The 18,732-nt window shown below is 40.6% G+C and overlaps 1 protein-coding gene across 2 annotated transcripts in view; it reads right to left on the minus strand.

Annotated features, from left to right (window-relative positions):
• Window positions 1-18,732, minus strand: part of FAM13A (family with sequence similarity 13 member A) — a 167,035-nt gene that overhangs the window by 77,957 nt on the left and 70,346 nt on the right. The window contains exon 1 of one of the 2 annotated variants that reach the window (XM_060779248.2): window positions 2,589-3,020. The exons of the other annotated variant lie outside the window; for it this stretch is intronic. Within the exon in view, the coding sequence (XP_060635231.2) occupies window positions 2,589-2,773 (185 nt within the window). The 5' untranslated portion in view covers window positions 2,774-3,020. Of the gene's footprint in view, window positions 1-2,588; window positions 3,021-18,732 lie in introns of those variants that run through there. 2 annotated transcript variants of the gene reach the window in all.

Raw genomic sequence — 18,732 nt, forward strand, 5'->3', positions numbered from 1 at the left:
GCTCCTTCAAGGTCAGTCCAGTCAGTCCAGTCATTTCAAATTTATAAAAGGTAAGGATATAATAAAGGTCTCTTGGTGGTGCAGCGGGTTAAAGCACTGAGTTCCTGAACTTGCTGACTGAAAGGTTGGCGATTCAAATCCGGGGAGCGGGGTGAGCTCCCGCTGTTAGGCCTAGCTTCTGCCAACCTACCAGTTCAAAAACATGCAAATGTGAGTAGATCAATAGATACCACTTATGCGGGAAGGTAACCTCGCTCCATGCAGTCATGCTGGCCAGATGTCCTTGGAGGAGTCTATGGACAATGCCGGCTCTTTGGCTTAGAAATGGAGATGTGCACCACCCCCCAGAGTCAGACATGACTAGACAATGTCTGGGGAAACCTTAACCTTCACTTTATAATGACTTTCTAGTAAACCAAAGGGACATTACTTCAACACAAACATACACTGTGTCACTCCTCAGGGTACATCTGCACTGTAGAATTAATGCAGCTTGACATCACTTTAACTGCTTGTCTTAAGGAAAGAAATGGCACTTCTCAACCTCTCCTTGAAGGGACTGGAAAACAGTGGCTCAAAAATATCTGCAACGTGATATTTCAAAAAGCAAGCATACATACCAGACTCCTGTTTTGTTTGCACCAAAAAGTTCAATCACCACAAGGACTCCTTATGACACTTTTATGCGCTCTCCCACCCCCACACCCAAGTCTTTGTTCAAAAACTTTCATAATATCTAAATCATAAGCATATTTACACAAAGTCCAAACTGAACATACAGGTGAGTCAACACAGGAGTGAACCTTAAGAAACAACTTGACAAATTCTGCTCTAAAGTTATGAAATTTTTAACCTCTTCAGCCTTGAACATTCAACATTTTGGCATTTCTAGATGCACAGCACTGGTCTAGTATAGAAAACACCCTATCAAGTACAACTAGATAATCTAACATCTAGTCTAGTTATTAAGCCTATAAACCCATACATGGCAGGACTTATTCCCATTTATGTATTTACTTTATTGATAACCCATCTTTCTCCCAGTTTGAGAGTTCACAGGCTTAATAATTACAATTGTTCTTCTGTGCAGACATGCCTAAACTTGCGTAGCTAAGGCAAACAAAAAACCATGCATGTCTATCAATGTCAGTACGTAGGGTAAACATAACTTTTTAACTAAAGTAAGTTGCCCAATTGCTTTCTAAAACATAAACACACAGTACTCAAGCATGTAGCTTTTTTCACTTTCGCCTCCAAATCCCTGAATTTACTTGAAAGGAGAACAGAGGCTGCTGTTACTAAGGGTGCATCTACACCAGACATGGGCAAACTTCTGTCCTCCAGGTGTTTTGGACTTCAACTCCCATAATTCCTAACAGCTGGTAGGCTGTTAGGAATTGTGGGAGTTGAAGTCCAAAACATCTGGAGGGCCAAAGCTTTCCCATGCCTGATCTACTCTGATGAATTAATGCAGTTTGGTAGCACTAGCTATAGAATCCTGGGATTTGTAGTTTGGTGAGGCACCAGCACTGTTTGGCCAAGAACACTGAAGACTTTGTAAAACTACAACTCCCTTGATTCCATGGCAATTAAAGTGGTTCCAAACTGCATTACTTCAGACACATGCACCCATATATCAACTTGATCTGAATTGTCCACATGCTATTTCTGTTCAAATTCCTCAATTTTATCACAATCATTAAAATGTAAATTCAAATATTTAAATGCAGTACAGATAGCCAATGGTAATAATAACAACAGTAACACTATGTAACAAAATTATAAAAAAATTCTGCTCTTGGTTTGAAAGTGTTATTCCTGTTCAAATTCTGCAGTATTTACTGTGAAAGTGGTTGTTATACTCCAGAAACTTAGTTTTTGTGGTTGCCACAAAATATATTGATTTGGGTTGTTTTAAGTTTTTCGGGCTGTATAGCCATGTTCCAGAAGCATTCTCTCCTGACATTGCACTTGCATCTATGGCAGGCATCCTCAGAGGTTGTGTGGTCTCCACAACAGCCTGAAAAACTTACAACAACCCAGTGATCCTGGCCATGAAAGCCTTCAACAATACATATGTTGATTTGGTTGAGACTCTGTGAGATATTCATTGAAAAACTATAGCAAAATGCGCTGAAGGATGTCCTGCTAAAACGTTTTTGCAGTTTAATAATAATTTCCATGTTGTTATGATCGAAGCAATTATGAAATGAAATTTATAACCCAGGAACAAAAATAGTGTTACATAGTGCAATAAATAGAAAAGAAAGTTTCTTTTACAAAGGCATGATCTCATAAGCTATTCCTGAAAGTTGAACTCAGTATGGATTGCTGCCCAAGTGCTCTTGCTGCTGAGATCCCTCAATTTTATCACAATAATTAAAAAACAAAACAATCAGTCAGCTAACAACAACAACAATCGAAAGCTACTTTTGCAAAGGCATGATCTCACAAGTCATTCCTGAAAGTTGAACTTGATCTGGATTGCCCATGTGTTCTTCCTTTCTGATATCTCTCTCTCAAAAAAATTACAAAACAGTAAAGTAGTAGTAGTAGTAGTAGTAGTAAGAATAAGAATAGCAAGCTACCTTTGCAAAGGCATGATCTCACAAGCCATTGCTGAAAGTAAGCTGGACAGCAAACAGGTTCGAGCCTTTTCTCCTTCTCTGCAGTCTTCTCCAGCTAAACCAGCCAAATAAAATGGAATGAGGAGGGAGAGGCTTCCAGATGTCCTTGCAAGCTGGATTTCTGTTTTCCTTGCACTGGAGACCATGCATTTGGCATTGCCAGCTCCTCGTGCACTTCACCCTTCCCTCCTCTCTCTCTGTCTCAGAGGCACACTCCCTTCCTTGGCAGGCTGCGCTGTGTTTACTGGCTCCGAGGAAGAAGGCAGGCGCTTTAAAGGCTTCCCTCTCTTTTTTTTCTTGTGCAAAGACAGACACACACACACACATATAGACATAGACACTTTGACCTTTTGTTCAGCTGAAAGCTTTCGGCCAATGGAAGGAAAGCAGTCCAGGGACAACTGGTTTGAAGCTGCTCGCCCTCCAAAGGCTCAGCTCCCTCCTCTTCCTCCCACTCCTCCTCCTTTTTGGGGGTAATTTGAAACTTTGCTCCCTTCCATCGAAAAATAACACTATATAACACGGATTTTTGTTCCTGGGTTATAAATGTCATTTCCTAATTGGTTCTGTCATAACAACATGGGAAACGTTTATTATACTGCAAAAACTTTGTTTTTGTGGGACAACCTTCAGCACATTTTGTGATCGTTTTTCAATGAATATCTCACAGTCTCAAACAAGTCAACATAATTTGCGGTGGCCACAAAAACAAAGTTTCTAGAGTATAACAACTATTTTCAAAGTAAGTGTCACACACTTAAACAGGAAATAATATTTTCAAACCAAGAATCGATTTTTTTTCCAAATTTTGTTACATAGCATAATGTGGCAGAAAGTGGAAAATGGGGTGCTGCAGTGCCCTTTGCCCCACTGTAAGATGTTTTAGAGCCTGGAACAAACTCCTTTTTTGGACTACAACATCCAGCATCTCCTGCCTTGGGAAAACATTTGCACTACAATGCTCAGAATCCCCTACCTTGGGGAAAAAACATCTGGGCTGCAATACCTAGAATCTCCTACCTTGGTAATTTTTTGGATTAAAAACACCCAGAATTCCTTACTTTGGAAAAACTATAACACTCAGAATCCCCTACCTTGACAAATTGTAGTGTAGCTTGTGCAGTGTACTTAGAATACACTCCAGATTTTTCTTACTATTATAACATTATTATTATATTATATACTATATTATTATTACACCTTGATAAATTGTTTGTACAACACCCAGAATCCCCTACAATGGCAAAACTCAAAATTCCCTACCATGGGAAACCTTCTTGAACACAATACCCAGAATCCCTTACCATGGGAAACCGTATGAACTACAACATCCAGAATCTCGCAGCCCAGCAAAACTCCTGGCACAGAAGTTGTAGTCCAAACCCAAGTTCTGCAGTGATGTGTGAATTCTTCAGTCTGAATCCCTCAGCTTCGGTAAAGCTCATTTTGGACTACAAGACTCACAGCCTGAGAAAACATCATTTGAACTAGAACTTCCAGAATCCCCCCCAGCCTGGGATAAGATGTTTTAGAGTCTGGGGTAAACTCGTTTTTGGACTACATTGCCCAGAATCCCCCCAAGTCTGGGACAAGTATGACTCCCTTTGAACTACAACTCTCAGAATTCCCGACATCCTAGGAAAGGCTCCTTTGGAACTACAACTCCTGGAATCCCCCAGCCTGGGAGAAGCTGATTTTGAACTGCAACTCACAGAATGAGAATTCAAACAAATAAATATTCCCAAATTCTGCAGAGATGTTGGAATCTTTCATCCACATGAAAACTTCTTTTGGGCTACAACTCCCAGAATCCATTAGTCTGGGAAAAGGTTTTTGTTTGGACTAGGAGTTGTCCAAACAAAGGCACATTCCCCAAATTTTGCATTGATGTTGGAATCCTCCAGCCTGGGGAAAGCTCCTTATGCTGCCAGAATTCTGGGAGTTGTAGCTTGGTAAGGCACCCACATACTTTGGTAGAGAAGACTGGAGACCTTGTGAAATTACAACTTCCATGACCCATAGTAGTGAGCTATGGACTCATGAACATTAAAGTGGCATCAAACTATCATTTCTACAGTGTAGATGCACCCTAAGACGGAATTCGTATCTCCAATTGAATTATGTGCTCCTCAACATAAATACTATGTTGACTTGACGTCTCAAGTAAATACTATTGCTATTATGAGCTGTTCAAGAGTATATACCTGGGGTCCTCAAACTTTTTAAACAGAGGGCCAGGTCACCGTCCCTCAAACTGTTGGAGGGCTGGATTATAATTTGAAAAAAACATGAATGAATTCCTATGCACACTGCACATATCTTAATTGTAGTGCAAAAAACAATTCAAAACAATACAATAATTAAAATGAAGAACAATTTTAACAAATATAAACTATTTCAATGGGCTTGCTTTTGGCTGATGAGATAGGGTTGTTGTTGTTGTTGCTGCTGTTGTTGTGTGCTTTCAAGTCATTTCAGACTTAGATTGACCCTGAGCGAGGGCTGGGTAAATGACCTTGGAGGGCTGTATCCGGCCCCCGGGCCTTAGTTTGAGTACCCCTGGTATATACATTTGGGTGGGGACGGACAGGACAGCCTGTATTATTTCTTTGAATAGAGCAGAGGAATAACATGGGCAAAGTTAGAGAAACCTAAATGCTATGACGTGCTGTGCATTATTTTGGAAAAGGGAGGGCTCAGCAGAGAACAAGCCATGGAGCTACAACCGGTTCCTCCTGGGAATTGCAGGCTACGTGCTCCTTCCCTGCCTGCTGCCGGGGCCTCTGCTTCGGTTTCACGTGCTTTGCTCTTGCCACATCACGTCAAACACGTCCATCACTTGTGGGGAGGGGCGGAAAAAGCATCTTTTGTTGTACAAGCAATGCACAGAAACACGTTCCCAAGCCCCTCACTCAGCCTGCTTATACCAGCATCCCCTATGCAAAATACGCGGAGCCAGAAGTGTTTCGGATTTCAGATTTTTCTTCCTTGGATTTTGAAATATTAGTATAGGCTCTGGGTACCTTGACACTGTAGATCTTTTAAAAAATATTGCTTTTATTTTTATGTAATTGTTATTGATTTTTAAAATATGGACAAAACAAATACATTCAATTCAAAATAATCTCCTAAAACTCCTTCCCCATATGCTCCCCATGTATTCCCCCACTTTTAAAAAGAAATACATAAAAACATGAAAAAAGCCAAAGCTGCTATCAAAATCTTGATACATTAATTGTTTTAAAAAAATAAGGTTTTACTTGGGAAAAGAGAATACCGGTAACAATACAAAGAAGCAAGATTTGATGCGACATAGTGCTACGACTACCCAGTGATATTCTAGCTATTACAACTAACTACAAACTAAAAGCACAAACAGACAAATAAAACACAAACATACGTACACAAAATAAACAAGAAAACAATTCTATGAATCTCACACTCCCTATTTGAAGATTTTAAAAATAATTTATTATTCTATCCCTGGTGTCGCAATGGGTTAAATCCTTGTGCTGGCAGGAGCGCTGACCGATAGGTCAGCAGTTCGAATCCAGAGAGAGCAGGTTGAGCGCCCTCTGTCAGCTCCAGCTTCCCATGTGGAGACATGAGAGAAGTCTCCCATAAGGATGGTAAAACATCAGGGACCCCTGGGCAATGTCCTTGCAGACAGACAATTCTCTCACACCAGAAGCAACTTGCAGTTTCTCAAGTCACTCCTGACACACACACACACACAAACACTACTCCCTTTAAATGGTGTTATATAACCTCACGTCTATGTTTGGTAACACTCATCGAATTCACAAATCCTACAGCACAGGTTTCTTACAAATCAATGCCTCTCTCGCTTAAACCTTGTTTATATGTACACAAGTACATACGTACAACAGTAGTGTATATTTAGATATACACTGCAGTAAACTCACCAAACATCTGTTTCCTTTGCCTTCTACAATCAATTTTTCTTTTTATTACATTGATAATACACCCCCCCTTTACTCTACAAAGAAACCTTTTACGATTGTTTCTGGATTTATCTGCTCCGACACCGATGACAAACAAGTTTATTGATATTGTTTTATGGTGCTGTCTAACTTTTTATTGTAATGTTCCTTATTTTATTGATGTTAATTGTTTTCAGGGAAACATATCGCTAAAACTGTAACAAAGAGGAAAACAAAACAAAGGGGGAAAATATCGCAAAGTACATTCCCTCTTCCATAGATAAGTATCAATGGAGTTTTCCCCCACAAATTAAATAAACAACCATTAATTGCTACAATTTTAGATAACACGTTCCCCTATCTTCAAAGAAGAAATAATGGGTAAGTTGAAAATATAAAGGTAAAGGTTTCCCCAGACATTAAGTCTACTCGTGTCCAACTATGTGAGGTGGTGCTCATCTCCATTTCAAAGCCAAAGAGCCAACGTTGTCCGGAGACACCTCCATGGTTATATGGCTAGCATGACTGCATGGAGTGCCATTACCTTCCCATCAAGGCTGTATCTATTGATCTACTCACATTTGCATGATTTTGAAGTACTAGGTTGGCAGAATAATAATAATAATAATAATAATAATAATAATAATAATAATAACAATAATAACAATAATAATCTTTATTTATATGCCGCTCTATCTCCCCGAGGGGACTCAGGGCAGTTCCCAAAGAACATCACAAAACATACAGAGTAAAAACAACATAACCATAAGATTAACAAACAAGATTTTAGAGCTCGTGTCGGTTCATAGAAGGAGGTGAGATCGCAGAGATAGGCGGGGCCCGAACCGTTTAGGGCTTTATAGGTCATGACCTGCACCTTGAATTTGGCTCGGCAACTTATCGGCAGCCAATGAAGCTGTTTTAATAGGGGTGTTGTATACTCCCTATAGTTTGCTCCAGTAAGGAGCCTGGCTGCCGCCCGCTTTACCAGTTCAAACTTCTGGGCTGTCTTCAAGGGCAGCCCCACATAGAGCACATTGCAATAGTCCAGTTTGGGTGTAACCAAGGCGTGGACCACCCTGGCCAAGTCAGACTTCACGAGGTATGGTTGCAGCTGGCGCACAAGTTTGAGTTGTGCAAATACCGTCCCGGCCACCGCTGACACCTAAGCATCAAGCGACAACGTTGAGTCCAGGAGGAACCCCCAAGCTACGGACCTGCGCCTTCAGGGGGAGTGTAACCCCGTCGAGCACAGGTTGCCACCCAATACCCTGGTTGGCCCCGCAACTGACCAGGAGGACCTCTGTCTTGCCTGGATTAAGCTGGGCCTAACAGTGGGTGCCCATCTGGCTCCCTGGATTCAAACCGCCAACCTTTTGGTCAGCAAGTTCAGCAGCTCAGCGGTTTAACCCACTGCACCACTGGAGGGGGGGGGGGGCTATCCAGAAATGACTGGTCAAACCTAAACACTTCTGCTTCCTTGAGACAGATGCTCAATGTCAAAGAATGGAGTTTGTTTCTTGAATTAATAAGCAAATTGTGGCTTACTTGACCAACATTATCTCCAAATATTCCAAATCAGGCATTTTCTGGTGTGAGCTATCTTGAATTGTGTATTGTTTAAATCTTGGTTTGGCATATTCCAACACACATAACATTCCAGACTTGCCAATATCACATGTAATAAAGCATTAGTGTGTTTATATATCGCAGGCACAGAAAAATGAGTCATGAAAATATGTTTGAATGAAATACAGACATCCCTTTAAGCAATTTGTTTCAGGATAACTTTGGGACAAAACCTTGCCAAACCCTGCAGTTATTCAATTGGTATTTCTGCAACGGCTCAGAATTTTGACGTCTGTTAAATGTTTCTGGCGAATCCTGTTATGTTTCTCAAATAGAGTGCCTCAACACTCCAATTTCTGCTTACTTAACATTTGTGTCAAAAGTAAAAATATTCTGCATGTTTACAGTTTTGAGCATCTTGTATACGTCAAGTGGTAACAATGCTAATTAAATCAAAATTCAAAGGGTTAAATCAACAAAATGTGGAAAAGTTCAAGTGTTGGACTGCTTTTACAAGACACTGTATGCAACATTAACCGGGAAATATATGCAGTAGACAACAAGCTAAACATGAGCCAAAGGAGTGATGTGTCAGCTAAAAACGTCAATGAAATTCTAGACTGCATCAATATGAGTATAGTGTTTATATCAGTAGTTTCCAACCTTTTTTTTAACCAGGAACAACTCTCCAACATCACTACCAAAAATTGACCAAAATCAGTTTTGGTCAATTTTTGATTTGATTTTTTGAGGGGGTGCAGATTCAGAAAATTGCATTGGATAGACCACATCAGCTCTAGTTTCTGATATTGAACATATGCCATCCAGTAGTCAGCATCTGCTCACCCACAGAAAACCATATTTAATCATCTAAAGCTGATGAGGTCTATCCAATGCAGTTTTCTGAATCAGCACTCCAAATGACCCCGACAGCAGGCCTAAAAATGAAGAGATGTGAACCCTAAAACCAACTTTCCCGAGTTCTGCTGTATGAATAAAAAGATCTGCTCTTTTGGAGCATGAAATAACTCCATCAGAGGTTTGCCAAGGATTGGATCTGGAAGCTGAAAACTCCTCCTGAGTTTGCCCAGCAAGGAAGGAAAATACTTTATTTATAACATAAGCAACAAACTGCCATGCAGCTGTGGCTACAAGAGGACATGGTATGTAGAAGTACATAAAAAGGGCAGACGAACAATGAAGCTCCTTGGCTTCTAAGCTGTTTGTTTAATGTTTAATGCTTCCAACTATTAAGAGTAACTGAGAAGGTCACAGTGTTAAGAAGGCTTTGATTACAATATCATACAAGACTCCTTCTTCCTCAAGAATCACACAATATTCGGATGCATCTACATTGTAGAATTAATACAGTTCAACACTGCTTTAACTCTCCTTGCCGAATGTTATGAAATCATGGAAGTTGTAGTTTTACAAGTTCTTCAGACCTCTATTCTGAGTACTGGCACCTCAACAAACTAAAAGGCCCAGAATTCCACAGCACTGAGCCATGGCAGTTAAAGCAGTGTCAAACTGCAGTAATTTTACAGTGTAGATGCATCCGTACAGTTCTGTACCAGCAAGAGCTGTAATTTGAGATTAAATGAGGATGTGTCAGGGCTGTACATTTTTGAGAAAACTGCCACTTTGTCAGCCCAGTTATTCTACTAAAATAAATCAGAGATACATATTCACTTTTTTTTGTAATAACAAATAAGGAGATGTGACCACATTATCAAATTGGTATATGAAGGGCAAAATTTCTAATGCTAGCAAAAGTTTCTTTCTCCAAAGTGGGAGTCTGTTCTAGGTGGCAATATTTGTATGGGAGAGTGGAATTTTCCATTTAACCAAAACAGCCGTACTGAAATTTCACCCACAAGCTCTTCTTGAATCCTTCATTTCCTCTCGAAACAATCAGGCGCCAGAGTGACAGGCTATTAGCAGTGAGCTTTCCTTTGAAGTCATTTTGCCATTCTATTTGCTGTCCTTTTACACTTTCAGAACAGAAACTGAAAAATCTAATTACTCCCCTCCAGGTTTTTTTTTTTTTTTTTGGTAATCATTTCCCCAGTATTTAACCAAACTGAAAAGAGAAATTATTATTTGTACTATTGGTAACAATTTGGAGACGAAGATCCAGGCACAACTAGGTGGAATAAAACTAGGCCACAGCTTTGACTCCATCTACACTGATCATTTAATCCAATCTCAAGCCAGTATTGAAGACAGTGTTTTTGCTGTGCAGATGATTGCATAGGAAATACTGGTACCAGTTTTGAGGCCCGGATGGTTGGTTACAAAAACCACAGAGAACTGATGCTTATTAAGGGCTTTCTTTTGCATGCTTTCATGGGAGTTTGTTGTCTAGCCACCACAGTTTGAAGTTAGCTTCAAACTGCATTAAATGGTCAGTGTAGATGAGGCCTCAATTGATCACATCTGTAGAAAATCACCTAAGCATATGGGTATGGATCTGTTGAATGGCTGACCCAACTATCAAATAATAATCCCTCCCTCCGAGCCCCAATTGCTGGACTTCTGCTTCTTTGAACATATTTCGTCAGTTCTAAAATGCTATCGAGTGTAAGATGCACATCAGTACTATCAACACACACACACGTATTCTAAGATGCACCCCTTAGATGTTTATATGGAAGGAAATGTGCATCTTAGAATTGAAAAAATACAGTAGGTTCTTCCAGTGTGGAGTAAGCTCTTCTCTTTTGCCTCTCTGGAGAAGGGGATGATTCTGTTATTCATAAGCGTTAAAGAATAGTACTAATTACACCGGGATTGTGGAGCAGCTGGCTGAGTGTCAGCTGCATTAAGATCACTCTGACCAAAGGTCATGAGTTTGAAGCCAGCCCGGGTTGGAGTGGGTTTCCAACCAATTGTGTAGCCTGTTGTCGACCTTTGCAACTTGAAAGACAGTTGCATCTGTCAAGTAGGAAAATTAGGTACCACCTTAAAGTGTGGGGAGGCTAAATTAACCAATTTATGAGGCCATAAAAAAGACTCCAGCAAAAGCACTCCAGCAAAAAAGCATATGGGGAATGCAGAAGTACTTCAGTGTCACAGATGGACGATGAAAGTGACAGCTCCCCTGGCAGCCAGAAAAAGTTAAATAGCCTCTGTGTATGTCTGTATATGTTGTAAGTCAAAATTGGCACTGAATGTTTGCCATATATGTGTACATTGTAATCCGCCCTGAGTCCCCTGCGGGGTGAGAAGGGGGGAATATAAATGCTCTAAATAAATAAATAAATTACACTGACACTGGAAAATTCAGCATATGTTTTAAGTCATTTTTTTGACTAAAACTTCTAGACAGTACAATTGAGAAAACAGAATGAATTAGGCAGTTAAAAATTGGATTCAAACATTGGATTGCAGAGACTAACTCAGATGGAATGCTATCTGAACACTAGAGAAAAAGTGGAGTATCTACCTTGCCTCAGGAAGCCCCTTCATGTCCTCACCAGGAGTGCAATTCGGATGATCTCATCCATTTTTATAGTCATTGTAATTTGCGGGTTTCCCTTTCATGGGAAGCCCATTTACAGCCACCTTAGGGAACTTCTAAACAAGATGAATATATCTGAATTCATTCTATAGTAGTCATCTTATGTGCTTCCTCTGCCTGAGATTGCTTTTCTGTTCTGTTATGTAAAGACATGACAAAATGATGCAGAAGGCTCTACATTAGGTAATTCTGCCTCTATTTACTTGGAAATGGGAAATGCAACAGTGAGAACATCTGAACCTCAGAATTACCAATCATAGCTAATATATCCCCCTGAATTTGGTGGGTTTAAACTTTTGTGTACACCTCAAGTGGAACTAGATGCAAAACAACTAATTGTCTTGAAGAAGCAGAATGTGGTTGTATTTCAACTCCCACCATATCTCACCATTAATTATGTTGTCTGGAGGTAATGGTAAAGCAATACAAAAACCTTTATAGGGCTCCATGAAACTAATCACTGGAAAGTTGGAACATAAAAAGTTGTCTTGGATCAAATCAGACCTAATACTCTTGACACTGGGGGTGAACAATATAATCCCTGGTCACTTCTGCAACTCATGGAGACATTGTTGCTGCCACGATTGCTATAATACAGCAGTTAACAGAATTTATTTCCACTAACAAGGTGGGTACCTGAACCTAAACGTGTGAACCTAAATGTGACTTTTGGCAAACTGGAGCTCTTTCTGTATGGATTCATGCTCAGTGTCCGATTTTGACAGCATGTAACCATAGAGTCAAGTGTCTAGATCTAGGGAAGTCATGCTACCCCTCTATTCTGCCTTGGTCAAACCACACCTGGAATACTGTGTCCAATTCTGGGCACCACAATTGAAGGAAGATGTTGACAAGCTGGAAAGTGTCCAGAGGAGGGCGTCTAAAATGATCAAGGGTTTGGAGAACCAGCCCTATGACGAGTGGGCTTCAAGAGTTGGGCATGTTTAGCCTGAAGAAGAGAAGTCTGAGAGGAGACATGATGGCCATGTATATATATGTGAGGGGAAGTCACAGGGAGGAGGGAGCAAGCTTGTTTTCTGCTGCCCTGGAGACTGGGACGTGGAACAATGGCTTCAAACTTCAGGAAAGGAGATTCCACCTGAACATTAGGAAGACCTTCCTGACTGTGAGAGCTGTTCAGCAGTGGAACTCTCTGTCCTGGAATATGGTGGAGGCTCCTTCTTTGGAGGCTTTTAAACAGAGCTGGATGGCCATCTGTCGGGGGTGCTTTGAATGCAATTTTCCTGCTTCTAGGCAGGGGGTAGGACTGGATGGCCCAAAAGGTCCAACTCAAGGATTCTAGGATTCTATGAGTAACAAGAGATGAAAAGACACAAGGGGGTTGAAATTGGCTTCCAATTTCTCCCAATGTGCCCAGTCCAATCTGTATTGGCTGGCAATAATTCTACTAGGTTTTTCATAGGAGTCTTTGTCATGAGATGCTTTTGCAAGTCATGGAGACGTTGTTGATGCCACAATGTATATAATACAGCAGCTAAACAGAATTTATTTCCATGAAAAGGGTGGGTACCTCTTGTATACCACCCTGTGAGTTTCGGCAAACTGGAGCTCCTTCTGCATAGATTCATGCTCAATGTCCGATTTTGACAGCATGTAACCATAGAGTAGCAAGAGCTGAAAAGCCACAAGGGGGCTGAAATTATTTATTATTATTTATTTATTTACTTTGCTTATATACCGCTGTATCTCAAGCCCGAAGGCGACTCACAGCGGTTCACAAACAGTAAAAACAGTAGAAACAGCAGTGGTTCCATACAACATATAACAATTGACTTAACACATTATCCATAAATTACCAATAAGCAATTACAATGCACAATTATTACGAAAAACAACCGTACCCAATCTTCTTATCATCCAAGCGTAGTCCAGGTTCGTCGTCCATTGTTCCATTCCTATGTTCCATTACCAGATTGCACTAAATTACTCAAACGCCTGCACAAACATCCAGGTCTTCACCTTTTTGCGGAATACCATTAGAGATGGTGCTAGTCTAATGTCCGTAGGAAGGGCGTTCCACAGCCGAGGAGCTACCACCGAGAAGGCCCTATCTCTCGTCCCCACCAGCCGAGCTTGAGAAGCAGGCGGGATCGAGAGCAGGGTCTCCCCGGAAGATCTCAAAGTCCTGGTGGGTTCATAGGCAGAGATGCGGTCAGATAGGTAGCTTGGGCCAGAACCGTTTAGGGCTTTAAAGGCCAATGCCAGCACTTTGAATTCAGCCCGGTAGCAGATCGGTAGCCAGTGGAGTTGGCGCAACAGGGGGGTTGTATGCTCCCTGCGCTCCGCTCCTGTTAAAATCATGGCTGCCGAGCGTTGGACTAGTTGGAGCTTCCGAGCTGTCTTCAAAGGCAACCCCACGTAGAGAGCGTTGCAGTAGTCTAAACGGGATGTAACCAGAGTGTGGACTACCGTGGCCAAGTCAGACTTGGCCTCCAAACTCACCAAATGTGCCCAGCTCTGATCTATATTGGCTGGCAGTAGTTCTACTCGGTTTTACATAGGAGTCTTTGTCAACTATATCTTGAGATGTCATGGATTGCTGTTGGAACTTTTTACATGCAAAGCCTGTGCCCTATAACTAGGCTACTGCTAACCCTGGTTTTAGATGTTAAACTAGACTACAAAGGCAGAAACAAATGTGATTTTAGATATGAGTGCTTTTTTAGTGCCATCTGACTCTGAAATATTCTAGCATGAAGGAAATATCAGGGCTGAGTGGTGAGTCACAAAATGCTTCTTTCCTCTAAGTGTGCCTTGGCCCTGCCAGTAATTGGCATCTCTTGAAGGCAGGAGCAACTGGCGGTCACTGCTACCTCATTGCCCCGCAGAGGTTTAGTTGACATGAGCAGGTGCTTTTGCCTCTCCCAGGCCAGCTGGGTTATTCATGGAATAAAAATATGTCAGTGATACACACACCCTTAATAAAATACACACAGTCTCAAAAGCAGTATATAAAATGAACATATTAAGCATTGACTAAGTATAAACTGATTAGTCACACTAGTATCCAAAAGTACAATTTCAGGGGCTATAAATTTAACAGAATAAATAAAAAAAATGATGGAGGATACAAGGCCTTTTGGGAATTTATTCATAGACCTGAGGTATTTATGTGGCTGCTTAACAGTATTGGTGACATTTAAGTGCTCATGATGAAGACATTTCCTTCATGTTTAAGCACCTCCCAGCTCCAAAGGTCCACAAGGGATATAGCTTATGAGAGTGACATCTAGACATTATTTTGATGACATGACTCACAACCGGAGTGTATTAAAGTTAAGGAATCATAATCTGTTAAGGACTTTTCCAAGCTCTTTCCAAACACAGGTTTTATTATACCATTCCATATGTATGGGTTCTCCACCCACGGATTCAACCAACCATGCCTCGAAAATATTTGGGGGCCAAAATTCCAAAAAGGAAAACTTGACCTTTGCCTCATACAGCCAAACTGAACAAAACAATATTTATAAAGAAATTCTAAAGATGAAGTGGCAACAAAATAAGAAAAAATTAATGGTGTGTCAGAAGCTCGTGGTGATTGGAGATCACCTGATTTTCCTTGGGGATGGAGGAATATTTAGCAGTTCAAGTATTACTACAGAAAGAATCCCTCTTTTGTGCACTCATCAGCCTTACACGGGGAGCTTCATCACTTAACCAGGCATTTGGTTTTTCTAGTGGAGCAGCGGGTTAAACCACTGAGCTGCTGAACTTGTTGACTGAAAGGTTGACGGTTCGAATCCGGGGAGCTGAGTGAGCTCCCGCTGTTAGGCCCAGCTTCTGCCAACCTAGCAGTTAGAAAACGTGCAAATTTGAGTTGATTAATAGATACCGCTTCTGCTGGAAGGTAATAGCACTCCATGTAGTCATTTTGGCCACATGAGCTTTGAGGTGTCTATGGACAATGCCAGCTCTTCAGCTTAGAAATGGAGATGAGCACCACCCCCCAGAGTTGGACATGACTGGACTTAATGTCAGGGGAAACTTTTACATTTAACTTTTTTTTTTACAATTACATCATTATTTAAAATTATGTGTGCCCTGATACACAGATCGAGATACTTAATTTTACAAAACCAAATACAAATACTTGAATGTACAGAAAAAGGGAGGGAGAAAAAAAAAAGGATAGACCACTTCAATTAAGAGATAAACCTTAAACTTTCTTAACTGTAAGAAAAGATGTTCACAGCTACCATTCCTCACACCCTTACCTGGGAGAAAGTTCAAGTGAACATAATGTCCTTGCATTCAGATAAACATGCATAAAACTAGGCCATAAATAAGGGTGCAATAACATGCTTATGTAATTTATGGATGGTATGGAGACTGCTTAGCAAAAGAGATTATATTCTATGTAAATAATAACATTGCACAGAATAATCTGGAGTAACACAATGTACTTCTGCTATGGAAGCTGAACAGCTTTGTTTTTTTGGGGGGCATATGCTATGATTGGAACACCATATAGAAATCTAGCCTAAGCTTCCTGAAGAAAGATTATGCTACAGTAGAGTCTCACTAATCCAACTTAAAGGGGCCGGCAGAACACTGGATAAATGCAAATGTTGGATAATAAGGAGAGATTAAGAAAAAGCCTATTAAACGTCAAATTATGTTAGAATTTTATAAATTAAATACCAAAACATCATGTTTTACAACAAATAGACAGAAAAAGCAGTGCAATACATGGTAACGTTATGTAGTAATTACTGTATATACGAATTTAGCACCAAAACATTGCAATATATTGAAACAGCTGTGGATCCAAGTAGGAGGCAGACTGCGTTGGATAATACGGGACGTTGGGTGAGCGAAGGTTGGATATGCGAGACTCTACTGTATAACTATTGCAGACTCTTCATCACTACACGTGAAAGCAAGATTAGTTTAGGGGGTACAGAGCAGACCTCATGATTAATGCTTCACTATTGTTCTTATGCATTGCTTTTGTTGGAGGCAATGGTGTCCCCCTGCCTAACGGTAATATTTGCCGGGCAATGACCCCTCCTCAAAGACTGATGCCCCCAAGTGAAGCTCCTAGTTAAAAATTCAGAAGTGTTTTCAGAGCTGAGAAAATGCAAGAGACCAATATCAATTGCACCCACATACAAAACCCATTATACACAACTGCTATTCTGTATAAAAATGTGCAGGTTTGAAAAATGATTCCAAACATTGTTTTGCTGAATCTCTGAACCTTTAAAAAGCAGAAGCAAAATAGCCTAAATAATTATCTTATTATCTAAATAATTATCTTATTTTAAACTGTAGTTCCTACAGTTTAATCAATGTGTTTTATGTAAGTGTTGACTAGTTAAGCAACTGATTCAATGGGTCTGCTCTAGGTGGCACTAGTAATTGGATTTATGCAACAGTTAATTTCTCTTTTACTTATTAGCATCCCTTTCACCTTCTCAGTTTGAAAAGTAAACTGGTCAAAAGCCTCTCCCATTGTTTCCCGACAGGTGATAAAAGAATGCAATTACATGTTGTTGACTGAATATGTCAAGTAGTGTTAAGTATATTAGGCCATTACACTTACGTGCTCTTGTCACCAAGGACACTCTGTATCAGGTTTGCATAAGAGATTAGAAGGGCCCAATGCACAGTGCCTAACCTATCACCAACTCAACCTGTGATTCATTAGGAATGTGGCTAAAGCTCAAAAGCAATGGCAACCAGGCTAAATGCCAGTGGGAAATACACCTTTTGTGATTGGTATGTAGATTTTCCACTTGAAAAAACTCTTAATCTTGCCAATTATGGAGTCATCTTGAAACCAAAACCAATTTAATTGGTGAGAGATGTGTTCTTTCCTCTGTCTCTCTCAATCTCCTTGTGCTTCAGGCTCTTGTTGCGTTAGTTTTTCCAAGCTGACTCATTTCATTTTGGAGAAGTACATTTAACTCCACCCTCCCATGCAATCAATCCCATTCTTTATTCTACTGTGGGATGTTGGCACCATGGATGATGTTACATAACCAATGTTTTTGAGAAATACATTCTTCAAGAGAATGGCAACAAAGGCTCTTGTGATGTACATTTTCATGATTGTGCAATCTCCAAGAGGGGTTGTTGTGTCTATCCATCAGCCCTGTTCTGCAGTCTGATGCTTTTTCAACACTTTAAAACTAGGTGCACGAGTGCTAAAAGTTTGAAATATATCTCCAATCTGTAAAGCTTGGGAAAGTTGCCTTTTTAAGGCAGTAAGTCACAGAAGCTCCCAGGCAGCATGAGAGTTAAAGCAAGTATATATAAACTCTCTTGTTGAAACAGTTTCACTGGTTACTGGTTCGTTTCTGCCGAAAATTCAAAGTGCTGGTTATGAGCTATGGTTTAGATCCAAAAAGCTCCTATCGCCTCATATCAGACTTCTTGAGCATTTACAGTTTTCAGGGGAGAACTTTCTCTCCATCCTACAAGTTTGCTTGGCGAAGACACAGGACAGAGATTCCTTTTACTGAGCGGAAGATGTGTCATGGGTGCTGTTGTTGCTTTATATCAGTGGTTCCCAACCTTTTTTTGACAAGGGACCACACTCCAACATTACTACCAAAAGGGTTACAAATCAATTTTTGGTCAACTTTAGATTGGATTTGGTTATTTGGGGTGCTGATTCAGAAAACTGCATTGGATAGATTACATCAGCTTTAGTTTCTGCTGCAGAACATACGCCATCCAGTAGTCCCCATCTGCTTGTCCACAGAAAACCATATTTAATACTATAGAGCTGATGTGGTAGCAGTAATCTTTTGTGAGTAGTCAGTCTCTCCCCTCCTGACATCCCTGTTGCCTCGGCACTATAAGATGGTGTCGCGAGACCATCGCTCTCGTTGCTGCGTGGTTTCGAAGCAACGGTGTAGTAATGGTGAGGCCGCAGACCATATTTTCATTCTTGGGGACCACTGGTAGTCCATGGGCCACAGGTTGGGAAATACTTTTTATGCATTGTAACTACTAGCATACATACTTGGTGTTGCCTGGGTGTTGGAAGGTCTGCTGCCTCCCTGCTTTCCCTTCTTCCTCTTCCCCCCTTATACCT

The sequence above is a fragment of the Anolis sagrei genome, chromosome 5 (genome assembly GCF_037176765.1).
Source record: "Anolis sagrei isolate rAnoSag1 chromosome 5, rAnoSag1.mat, whole genome shotgun sequence".
Taxonomy (NCBI): Eukaryota; Metazoa; Chordata; class Lepidosauria; order Squamata; family Dactyloidae; genus Anolis; species Anolis sagrei.